The sequence below is a fragment of the Eleginops maclovinus genome, chromosome 1 (genome assembly GCF_036324505.1).
Source record: "Eleginops maclovinus isolate JMC-PN-2008 ecotype Puerto Natales chromosome 1, JC_Emac_rtc_rv5, whole genome shotgun sequence".
NCBI classification, from domain to species: Eukaryota; Metazoa; Chordata; class Actinopteri; order Perciformes; family Eleginopidae; genus Eleginops; species Eleginops maclovinus.
This window is the reverse complement of record NC_086349.1, coordinates 12,134,925-12,147,219: the sequence shown is the minus strand read 5'-3', so window position 1 is coordinate 12,147,219 and position 12,295 is coordinate 12,134,925. Positions and strand designations below refer to the sequence as shown.

General features: G+C 40.0%; 1 protein-coding gene across 3 annotated transcripts in view; it reads left to right on the top strand.

The window, feature by feature from the left end:
* Positions 1 to 5,143: 5,143 nt before the first annotated feature.
* LOC134871758 (TOX high mobility group box family member 2-like) overlaps positions 5,144 to 12,295 on the top strand; it is a 70,513-nt gene continuing 63,361 nt past the window's right edge. For 2 of the 3 annotated variants that reach the window (XM_063894649.1, XM_063894634.1), the window contains exon 1: positions 5,144 to 5,726. In XM_063894649.1, the coding sequence (XP_063750719.1) occupies positions 5,622 to 5,726 (105 nt within the window). In that variant the 5' untranslated portion in view covers positions 5,144 to 5,621. Of the gene's footprint in view, positions 5,727 to 9,673; positions 9,835 to 12,295 lie in introns of those variants that run through there. The other variant, XM_063894665.1, reaches the window with a different exon arrangement.

The following is a 12,295-nucleotide window of genomic DNA, read 5'->3' as shown; positions in this document are numbered from 1 at the left end:
GATTGGACGTTTATGTTTCAAGGGCGTGGTTAATCATATGATCACTGATAATAATTGTAAGATAAGATTTAGTTTGATCATTGATACTTTTATGTTATCATCCTAATGGCCTAGTTAATGATTCATACTGGAGATGGAGTATTTTCACTACTTAGATTAAATAAAACCTTCAGACTTCATCCGCAGATACCTACCCTCTTGATGTATCTAATACATGTATCGTATTTGTTTTATTTCACAGCCTACAGGACCTGGATAGAGGCCAGTGCAGGCATCATCCTTCAAACCAGATAAAGATCAAGTATGCTTCATTTAATCAGTGGATGGAACATGAGAGGCAAAAGCATTGTTTCACCATCATGCGTGATGGAGATTACATAGGATCTGCATGTCTTGAGATCAAAAGAGAGTGAAAAGGGACGAAGGCTTTTATAGAAAATTAAATTGATAAATTGAGGATTTAGCAGCAGTTTACTGCAATGCTGTAAAGGCTTATGGTTCCTGAAACAGGACGATACACAAGTATAACACTGACTTCTTACCAAATAATTTCCAAAAATGTGCAGTCACTGGAAGTTAAAATGTATTTAATGCTTGTTATTGCTGTTAGGTCATGTTAAAAAGATGACTGAATTCAAATTACCCCCCCCCCCCCATTTGGTAAAAAACATCTATAATTTGAGCTACTCAAAAAGAATCCTAATTGCTCATCTGAAAGGGGCCATGATTGGGTGCTTGAATTTCTTTATATAGGAATGACTCACAATTCCTCTGCTTGAATGACAAACAATTTTCACTGGCAAATGATGCCATGTGTCTTGTTGAGTAGGAATAAGAATAGGTCCTGTTTTCCGACATGTGCACGACACAGGCACTCATATGCATGAGATAAACGGGATCCAAAATGCAACAGAAAAGATCCTGTGCAAATGTCGTCAACTTTTTTGGATCGCACAAACCTAACACAGCCAGTAAAAACTACACAAACCCTCGGTACTCTTCTACAAGGTGCAGAATATGAAACTTTAACTTTCACTTGACATTATCACCATGTGCAAATGTTGGCCTTATTAATGATATGAAAACACTGAGCTTAGCTCCTGCAGACTGCAATACATTCTTCCCCAAATGAGTGCTGAAATGCTATAGGCAATTAGAAGACTCTCTAGAATTTCCTTGAAATGAAGTGCTAAATGAAACGTGGTCGGACTGACAAGTCTGCTCTCTTTCTCACTGAGCTTCTCTGTCTTCCTGCAGCCCCTTATGAAGAGGGGAAAGGTATAAATGTCTCTTTAACCAAATCAAGCAGGCAGTGCATGTTAGCCCTGTGGTGATTTTCCTTAATTATGCTTCAGGGTGATTTGCAAGGTGTATGACACAATGAGGACATGAAGTCAGTCAAATCATACCCTGGCATGTTTTCTTCACTGCAAGCTGAGATTCACAGGCATACTGTACTGTTTCTGACTTATATAAGGAAGTCAGCATTTTCCATTTATGGAATAAAGCAAGAAAGAAACCACACATGGACATAATCTTTTAGTGGTTCAGATGTCAGAGGCTTAAAGTCCTGCAACAGAGTGGGGTTGCTGACCTTTGGGAAAACTAGGTCATGACCTCATGTCTGCAGAGCTGCATTGAGCACATTATAGGATCACTGCATATATTCCAATATGAATCTAGGGGAAGAATAGGTTGGCTCATGTCTCAGGATGTATCACTACGGCCAAAATCACTCTCACTATAGATACAAAATTACAACTATTTCCCACAAGGAGATGAATGATCCCAGAATCATTATCTTAACTGCTGTTTGTGCTCTTGGTCCAGATTGTTGACACACTCAGGACACATCACTGGTTCCCATGCCCTGCTGAGAAAAGCAGGGTCAGGGCAAGCTGGCACAGGGGTCAAAGGTCGGCACGATGGGCCAAAGAAATCTGCTCAAATTTCCTAAAGGTGAATTCTGAGACTTAAATTCTTTGTTTCTGAATAACAGAGGTGTCTCTATGTACGCTTTAACCTAAATCCACTCAAAAATCATTTACCTTTTTGCACCAGCCGCAAGTTTTAGTAACATAAATGAACTTACATTCATATAATGTAATATATGAATGACAGATAGCAACCTATTCAGAATGAGTTAGTTGCTTGTACCATACCATAGCTGTTTGCATGAAAAGGTGAATGCTAGACAGTAAACAACATGTCCCGCACTTCTATGGGTGTTGTGTACATCAGAAACACCACTGAGTTCAGAGAAACATCTTCTTGTGTTTAAATCCTCTGTCAATACTAACGGGATTTACTGTCCATGTGTTTGCTATTTTGTATTTGATCACATCATAAACACAAATATATGTGTAGTCAAAAGTATGCAAATTGCCACAAATAAAACCTTTAACAAAAAAAAGCCAGAAACTCCAAATATAAATAAGTTTGCAATTACGTTACATCACATGTGAGTCATAACAGTTCATTTAAAAAAACATGTGTACGTCTGTAACACTTGAGTTTTTTTGTGTGTAGCGCATGTGAGGCAGCTGACTAATAAGTCTTGATATAAAAAAGTATTGAAGCTTTGTCAAGCCACTTTCTGAATCTTGACTTTGCCGTGCCGCCGCCTCTTCAACATGTAGATAAACATATTGTCCAGCAGTGGCTCAGTAAGTAGGGGCTTGGACTGGGAATCGTAGGGTCGCCGGTTCAAGTCCCCAAACAGACTTGAAATATGGAAAGTGAACTGCTACTTGGAGAGGTCCCAGTTCACCTCCTTGGCTCTGCTGTGGTGCCCTTGAGCAAGGCACCGGACACCTCCAAACCCCCCTCCCCATTGCTCCCCGGGCGCTGCACAATAACTGCCCTTTGCTCCTAGTACTAGGATGGGTTAAATAGTTTGTTTATGTATGCTCTGTATAGAGTCAAGCAATATTGGATCATATGAGACTTCAGGCTACATACAGTTATTACTAAATGTGCTGAAATTATGCACAAATCAGGAATCATGAAAAAAATGTACAAGTTAAACAATGACACAGAGTTTTCCAGTGTGTTTTAACCTGAGATAATGGCTTTAGTTGATCAAAAAACAAAGTCATGTTCAAGTGAATGAAGTCAGTTATGATTGAGAAACTTCCGTTGCCGTATAATGTAAAATCTATTTTTCTAAGGAATGTACACAGCCACTATGGATGCCGTACAGCTCTAGCTGCATGGTTAGCTCTGTAGTATGAAATGAACCTGACGTGGGTGAAAAGCAATCAGTGTGCGACTCTACAAAGTTCTTCATTGCGAATGTAGTCTTTTTTATGATATCACAAACTGAAAGCTGTAACTTTGGGAAAGAGATGTTCAGCATTCACTTTTTTTTCAAATGTATCTATCCAAGGTCACAGAAATATCACGTGCAGATTCTGTTTTGAGATGATTTTCGGTTGAAATTAGCACAACCCTCAGCAGTTCTTTTGTTCTCCCACGCTTTTCTCAAATCAGCCGTCGTTTCTGCTGAACGAACCGAAAGCCAAATTATCTTATCTACCTTTCATCTTCCAAAATTTTTCATCTGCATCACATTTTATTTGAGATTAAAGTAGGGCTGTGTCTTTGTGCAGCACTAATTGCCATAGAGCTTCAGTAATTAAAGGACAATAAAGCCTTAGTAGTAATTAGTTTCTCTTGTTTGGTTGCTAGCCCATCAATTGTGCCTCAATAATACTGATCATTAGCATGCGCCTGGGCAGTGAGGGATGCTGGGAAAGGAGCCCTGCACACACAGCACTCCACATTCCATTCCCATGAAGCCATGGCACCGGGCCATGTGGTTAACCCTCTGAGTGCCGGGCCTGGGAGAGTGGCAGGCTGTGCCTAACAACGATGGCCCCCACTGTATATAAAAAAGAGGTGGCACTGTAACATAATAGACCTGCTGAAATAATAACCAGCTTTTTACATTTCTGAAGGTTGGGAACATAAGAGCTCCAGCAGTGGGCAGATGCTTCTGTCGAGGTTTGTGTGAAAACAGTTGTACCCTTCTTAGTGTTACTTTTTCCTCTATTAACCTAATGAAAGCCTCTCTGCAAAACTGTTGAGTGATAAAGTGGATATATTATCACCTTTTTTAATCCTAAAAAGAACAGATCAAATAAGGTTTCTTTAAACAGAACCACATCAGGAGAATAAAGAATATTTGTGTGCAGGCAGGGTGTATGGATTGTGCTGTAAACTGTGGCATAGTAATAACGCCAGGCAGCAGAAAATGTGCTCTGTTCTGTACTTTGCCTTGACATGATTGAAAGACAATGGTCCCATGGATAGGCCATTTCAACATCAAATGTGCATGCACATCACAGGGCAAGGGTGTGCTATCCATCACATTCAGTGGGCTGTCAGAGGCAGCTCTCACAGCCCCAGCGTCTCTCCGCACACATTTGCAACTGTATGGCAATATAAGATTAAACTTCCTTGTACATATTCCACTCTGCAAGTACAATCTTTCACTCATCTTTAAAAGTTAGTATCGTTACCTGCCCTTAATTTCTGTGTGAGGTAGCCACTTTAATTTGACGTTTTCTTGTTTGTTATTTTTGTGCACTTTCAAAATAACACTTAACTTTAAATGACAATCACTGCTGGAGACAAAAACAACCTTATGATTATTGAAATGTACTTTAAAAAGCAACCAAACAACACTAGATGTAAAAAAAAAAACTAGGAGAGTTGTATCACTGTTACCATTCATTGGCATTATGGTTAAACGAGTGAGGCCTATCTAAGTGAATTTTGCTCACTGCCTTGGGAAATAGGCTGTGATAGGGTATTGTATAAGCAGGTGATGTCGACACTAAACAGGTTCACTTCTTAGCCAAAAAGCAAATAAATAAAAAAAGACATAAAAACATGGTCGAACTAAACAGAGAATACGTGCAACCACATCCCATCAGTTTTGGCACAACAGTCCAAATGGAAGCCTTTATGAAGCACTGATGGAGGCAGAGTGCGCTTTATAATTCACGGCCGTGCACACTACTACATTTGCAGCTAATCAGAAGCGCGCAGTTGCAGAAAGGAGAGCGGTTGCCAAGGCAGCCAACAATCTCCCCTCCCCCTTTCCCTCCGTTCCTCTTTCCCGTTTATTATCGGCAGAGGTCGCATGGCAGAGGGAAGTCCGACCACTTCTGTATTGGAACCAATGCAAGAATATGCACCTCCATAACAAAGCCTGTATGGACTCCTGAGAGCAGTAGTGGGAAAACAGAGGCTGCACATTTATCCAGCCGTAGTAAAATATCTTTAGAAAGAGAATACTTTAAGTTGGAGGTTTGCTTTTATTTGTTTTTGAACAACGGGATAGTTTTGCAAGCACGTGTGTTTCCATGATATTTGTGCTCTCCGGTCTGAGTGAGTGAGTGTTTGTCTTCCCGGCGCTGAGAGGAGGACTGCGCATCTTCACCAGAGTTGGTGCCGAAGTTCGGCCGCGAACGGATGTGAGGGAAGAGTGAACCGAGTAAAACTCCCCCACTTCTTTTTTGTCTCTGCTGCTTCGGCGTTGTGTGTTTGCTGAGACAATAGTGAGTCAAAGACGCTGAAAGTGATTTCATGCCTTCAGTCTCGCACAACCTGAGATGGACGTGAGATTTTATCCTGCGCCCCCGGCTAATGTGGGTTCATGCTCCCTACCGACTGATCCAAGTTGTCTGAGCTCGTTGGACTATTACCACTCTAACAAGGTAAATAACAAACTGTGTTTTTCCGTGCTTTTACATGTTTAATACCTCACCTGTCCCTTCTATACGAGCCTGCAACAATCACGTAATGCATGCATTTCTTTATTCACTTGCCCCAAACATACACTTCATAAACATGTCAAGTGTCAGCAAATAAAGTGACCTGAGCTAGGATGGACTGGTTTTAATTTAGGCTGGAACGGGACACATAATTTGTATTCACTGTTACTTTTTGTGAAACCTGCAATCATTCTATTTTGCTGTTGAGAGAAAATCCAACTTTCTTTCCCTCCTCTAACCAACATGGTTATTATGTTATTTCCCCGGTGAGATTGTGCAGTTATGTTCCGCGCAAAGCTGGCATTAAGTGTCCCACCCGATGTGGAATACCAGGGGCTGTATAGAATCCATACTGCCCCACTCTGCTCCAACATTATCTTCCCTCCCAATGATTTCTTTTAGCTTACATGGGTTTTCCGCTGGGAGTTCAACGATTAAATGGATGTGTGCCAGTAATGTACTGTTAATTACTTTGTAAGTAGAAACCACAGAGTCTGGCTGGTACAAAGTATCACTCTTTTCTCTCTCAGTTTTGACACCCCGCGGCTTTGCTTGTGACCTGCACTGACTCCATTGCAAGTGCGCAGGTGGCATTTAAAACAGCATTATGACCATTTTGTTGTCTGACATTTTACAATAGAAAAAATATAAATCATTCTTTTTGGAAATACAAATAGTAATCACTATCACTGTTTTATAAATGATAACATATTTGGGAGAGAAACGTTTTAAAAAACCTCCACAAAGTTAAATAAGATCACCTCTCAAGTACTATTGACTACCAATAACACAATATATACCATGTGGAAAAACTAGGAGAACTATTGTTAACAGTTTTTTGGAAAGAATTTGACTTTGCTGTCATCACTTACCGTGTTTGAATAAACCAACTGGACCTGCTGTAGATGGAGATGGTCTGGAGCTTACTTAAAAGATGGTTTTCAGATATATGAAAGTGATGGGGAATGTTACACGGTTCGGGATGTTTTGCTTTTCTCTGTGGGTGCAATGGAAATTCTCTCCAACCGAACGGAACATTTCAGTAATTGACTCAAAAGATCATCTCCCAATTTAGATCTTTTAAAGTGATGCTACAATAAACCCTGCTCAGGTTTGATCGCAGGAAGCTTGTAAGAGTGCAAAAAACTTAAAGAAAAAGGAAACAGGAAACATTTTCTTTAGCTACTGTTGCATTTGATTTAATAAGGTGTATTTATATGAAACATTTACTGATAAGGCATGTGTACACCTGTGACACTCACATAACTGTCTCCTATCACAGGCTATCTCTTTTTAGGTAAAACAAATTAGGATCATCCTGCATTTGGATAATCTCAAGAGTATGCCGATATCCCCACATTGCATGAATCCTGGAAACAAAGCTACTAGATATAAAATGATGTAAAGTGCTTCCACAAGGAAAGCAACACCAATTGCTGTCACCGATACAAAAGTGTGACTCCCCTCAAAATTACAAGTGTTCATTTGAATTATTGAAACCCCTCCGCTCCCTTTCCATGAGGGACTTGGGGCTCTTTCTACAAAGGGAGGTCTAATTTGCTATCATCACATGTGTAACACTAACTACCTTCACTAGCAATGCAAATGAGGCCCGGGAGCAGCAGGGATCACTTGGTGTCCTGTTAACAGAGGGTCAAGTTCCTCTCCTCAAGCTTGTCAAACTGGCTGTGGCACTAAAGAGACATGTGATGGGTTGTGTAGGCATTGTATCTACGGATCATATCTGCTCGCTTTAATCATCTCTGACAGCCCTGGTTGGTCAAATTCTGCCCAAGTGTCTTTCTGAAGCAGCATTGAAGCAAAAGGCTAATCATAGCATTAAGGTCAATTGTTTTTTTATGGGCTGACTTTGCATATTCATTTAGACATCTTGGTTTGTGGCTGAACGTATTGGCCTCTAGTTTAGCTTGAGAACAATCCTCTGGGATAATATTATTGGAAAAGAGTCAAAATAATTTGAATAAAAATAACCTTTTTGTAACATTGTTGCAATTTGGCTACCAATGTTGAGTTTTATTACCATTATACTCATTTCTGGCTGCTCCAGTATCCCTGTTTAAAAAAGAAGCAATTTCACAGCCTGAGAAAAGATCTCTCCTTTTATCGCTGGGAAATTAACAGTGTTAATCTGACTCACACACAGGCTTAATTGGATAAAATGAGCATGTGTTGGTATTTTAGCTTCCTAGTCTGTTTATTTGGAAAGCTGTTTTGTGTGCTACTGACTAAACCGAATGCTTCCGTGGACACAAACATAGTTTTAGTAATTATCAAGTTTATGTCACATCTAGAGCACATGTGTGCAGCTGTCATGTTTTCAGCCGTTGTTACACTGCTCATTTGGCACCGCAGCTTGTTCCGTTTCTAACGTGCTACTTTCTTCTACATGTGTTCTCTCTCTCTGTTCTGATAATTATTGTAAACACTAAATGCTGCTTGAATCATTTCGGTTACCTTGGCAATGATCAACAAAAAAGTTTTGAATGTAGGAAACCTTTTTTCAGCCAACTTTTGTCACTGACTAGTGCTTAAGTAACATGAATCATTCTGCCTGCCAAATCAGTTTGTGCTGTAATCATTGAGAAGTTCAGAATCGCAGAACAGCAAAAGGTGAGTAACACTAAAAAGAGATGCATAAATTGAGCAGAGAAGGTACTTCAAGCGCAGATTGAGATGATTCAGAAAGATCAATAAATAACCCTGAAGATTTTCTACTTCAATGCTTTCAATACTCACTTTATTTCACTGTGAGTGTGTTTGTCTTTTATTGCTGTGAAGTTCTCCCAGATCCGTGGAGAAATGACACAGAATAGTACCATTATAACAGCTTTGCGCTCTAATGGTGATAAAAAAAACACGTTTTAATGCTGTCTGCTGCCTTACAGCATAGTACATATAGTACCCATACATACAGTGCAAATAGTAAAATAACATGTTCTTTGTGTATTGTATTGAAGTATAAAGATGCATTTTCCCTTACACAACATGTACGACTGTAAATATCTGGCACTTTTAGTTTGTACTGTGAAATGGGCACACAGTGTCTGCTCCTTTATTTGAATACCTTAATCAAACAGTGCTGCTGCTGGGGTGAGGTGCTGCATACAATATAGCAATAGCATAGAGTGCAGAGAGAGCCCTGTGTTTATACACTCAGGCCCCACCCAGCTCATATATCCTCCCAACAACTGATATCTGCTTAGATAGGGCATGACTGAAGAGCTGGCTTTGTTAGTTGGTGGTCTGCTCTGCCTTTAGATAAGCTACGGTATGATGCGCTCCATTTGAATGGCTTATCTCAGTTTTATTTTTTATTTCAGGACTGCCTGGTGTATAGTGTGCAAAGGTTTGACTACTTTGCATGAATATATTTGGTAGATTTCCATCAACTGGTCATGCTCAGGTGAAATAAGCTCCTAAACAAACACAGACATATTTATTGTTGGTTTTGGCTAAATGTACACATGTTATTTTTAGAACCTCATGTACTTAATCATGGACGACAAATTAACCGGTCTCTGTGATGCTGTGGTGTATGTCCGTGTTGAGTGGCGTTGTCGCTATTAGCTAATGACAAACTCTGTGGTATGTGACAGAGAAGCAGAAAGGGAGAATCAAAGGATGAGTGAGAGAGTCAAATGGGTTGAAGTAATCAGTGGCCCAGTATGGGGACAGTATGTGTGTGTGTGTGTGTGTGTGTGTGTGTGTGTGTGTGCGTGCGTGCGTGTGTGCGCCTGCGCATGCTAACTCGGGGCCATTCAAGCGTTTTGCTGACTACGGAATCACAATCACAATTGCTTTCATAGCCCCGTGCAGAGGAAGGCCATGCATACCTCAGTAAGGGCCCGTGACACACATTGAGCAGGGCAGAGCAAAGACAGCCACTAAATCATATTCTCCCTGCCCTGACACATGGAGGAGATTTTTAATATCGATTCCAAACATTTGAAATTATTTCATATAGCAGGAATTGGCTTGGACATTGGTTGAGTCACAGAGATTCCTTGCCTTACATTTTTTTTTGACCTAGGTGAGTCCCTGTAAAAAGTAATTTTCCCAACCAACCACAAGGTGTCTACTTTGGTGGCTGAATTTTGGACATGGATATTGAGATAAGTACATAAAACATGATGCTGCTTTATCACATTCTGTATCATGGATTGGTTTTTCACCATTTAAATGCACCATGTGTTTTTTTTAGTTTTTTTTTAAATGCAGTGTTTTTGTTTGATGTTGGTTATAAGAGTCAGAGTATGAATTTATGTGTGTGGTAGTGACTTTGGTAGGGGAGTAACCCATGTGCTCATTATTGGCCCCGGCAGTGCTAAGCTACCGGCTCGTTGGTGGGTACCAGTGCGTCCCCCTCAGCGTCTGCTACCATAATTAAGACCAGCCGCCCCACTGTAGTGTGCTTACATTAGTCAGCCCGAGCCATCCCATGGGGCAGTGCGATGGCATTCTTATTCTTACAGCGGAAGAAGAAAGAAAAAGAAACGACACCAGCACCTGCTGCAGAGGAGGCCCCCGGGTGTTTAGTTAAATGTTGATTATGTTTATTAATGGCTGCAAACACTCACAAGGAACGACGTGTGACGGCGAGGTGAAATTGATGTGCAAATAAAGCAGAACATCTATTTATCCATCTATCTTCTATCTATCTAGATATAGATAGATGTTGTGGCTGTTGTTTCAGTTTTCTGTTGTTCTTGCGTGGTTTAGGCTCAGTTACACTGACGAGATTATTGGGGCTTGGAGCTCTCTTATCATGGGTTTTTAACATGAGACGTCCAAGTAACTCCAATTTTATTTTGTCAAGCAATGGAAAACAAAGAAACCCCCCCCCCCCAGAGGAAGATAAGGAAAGCTGCAATATAATAAACCACAGATATTGCACATCTTCGCTTGTACCGAACCCAGCCAGTGTTTCAGAACTGGAGATAAACAAATGTAGACAAATAGGGTCAATAACAGTTTACACTGTATATGTCTTAAGAGCTGAAATGATGCCTTCAATCATCAATCAGTTGACAGTAAACGTTTCTCTTGTTTAAATAATTGTAAGTGGGACGTCTTTGAATCATTGTTGGTTCAAAGACGAACCAAAAAAATGCATTTTTAAGTGTTCACCTTGGGCCTTTGTACATTATGTTATATTTTACCACCTAATAATCAACAGATAAAATTAATCAATGATCACAGCCCTAATACATGAATACAGGATACCTACTGTATCTGTAAGGGTTTGTATGAGTTAGAATTCCAAAATGAAAGACGGCAAGCATAATGAGTTTAAAGAAAAAAAATAGTTAATGTATATATATATATATATATATATATATATATATATATATATATATTTATATTGTGGATTACATTCTGGAGGAGATAATTTACCTAGGGACAGCAGTCAGGAAAGATTGACCACTCATGTATGAATGAATGTTTATACAGTATGAACATACAGTATGTACTGTATGTATGTATGCATGGAAGAGGCTGGAAGCTGGACAAACATTCCCAGTTGTCCCAGCTTCCTGAGGTATGTCCTGTGCAAACACCATGGGCCATGGTATAAGCTCCTTGCCAGCGATTTAAGGCTTTTTCCCTCTCTTGTTTTCATTGAATATCCTTTACAAATATTATCGGCCTGGTGTCGGTGCCATGTTTGTCCTGCGGCCTGAAGGGACAGAGCCCCAATTAATGATAATAAATAACACATAAACAGCATCCAAATCTGTATGATGTGAAACGTTTTAATATAGAACATTTTATATGTGTGCCTGTAAATCAACCTTATTCTTTTTGAAAATAGATTATTAATCAGAAAACCTTTTTAAAGTTGCTATTTACCAGGAGGTCTTTAACTTCTAATCTGTGTGTTCGTTTTTTCGTTAATTTACTGACATGCATTGATTTAGACTGCCAGAGGTTTCCACTTGAGCAAGACAAGGTTGATAAATCCATATGATCCTGAATTTGCTCTCTTTCCTCTGTTCCTAGCTGTGACCGTCTAGCCTTGTCCCTTGTCTGTCAGGAGCATGTGTTTGTTATGTGTGACATATTTAGCAGGCAGATATAATTGCCTGTGTAAGGCTGTAATCGTCTGCGTCCAATTCAGTCAGAAGAGACTGCGGGAGCCCACAGTGCCACAGAGGTAATCAAACTGTGGTTCATTTTTCGTCTTTTAGAACTAATGATGAGCCCCATGATGGTTTTCAGTGGGCAGAGAGAGAAGTGACAGAAAGTTTAGTGGTAGTACCTCGATTTAAATTTCTGTGAATTTCTCTGATTTAACACATGGGAATAACCTGAAACAGAGAGAAATTGAGAATTAGCTGACAGTTTATGGACAGTAGGAAAAATAGATGTGAGGTTGCTAAAGAAAAAATGGAGCAGAGAATTTAGAGGAGACTTTAGTTTAGAAAGAAGGGAAAGCGAGAGCAAGAGGCCCTCTCTTTTTGTTCTCGACGTATTTAGTCTCAAGCTGGCCA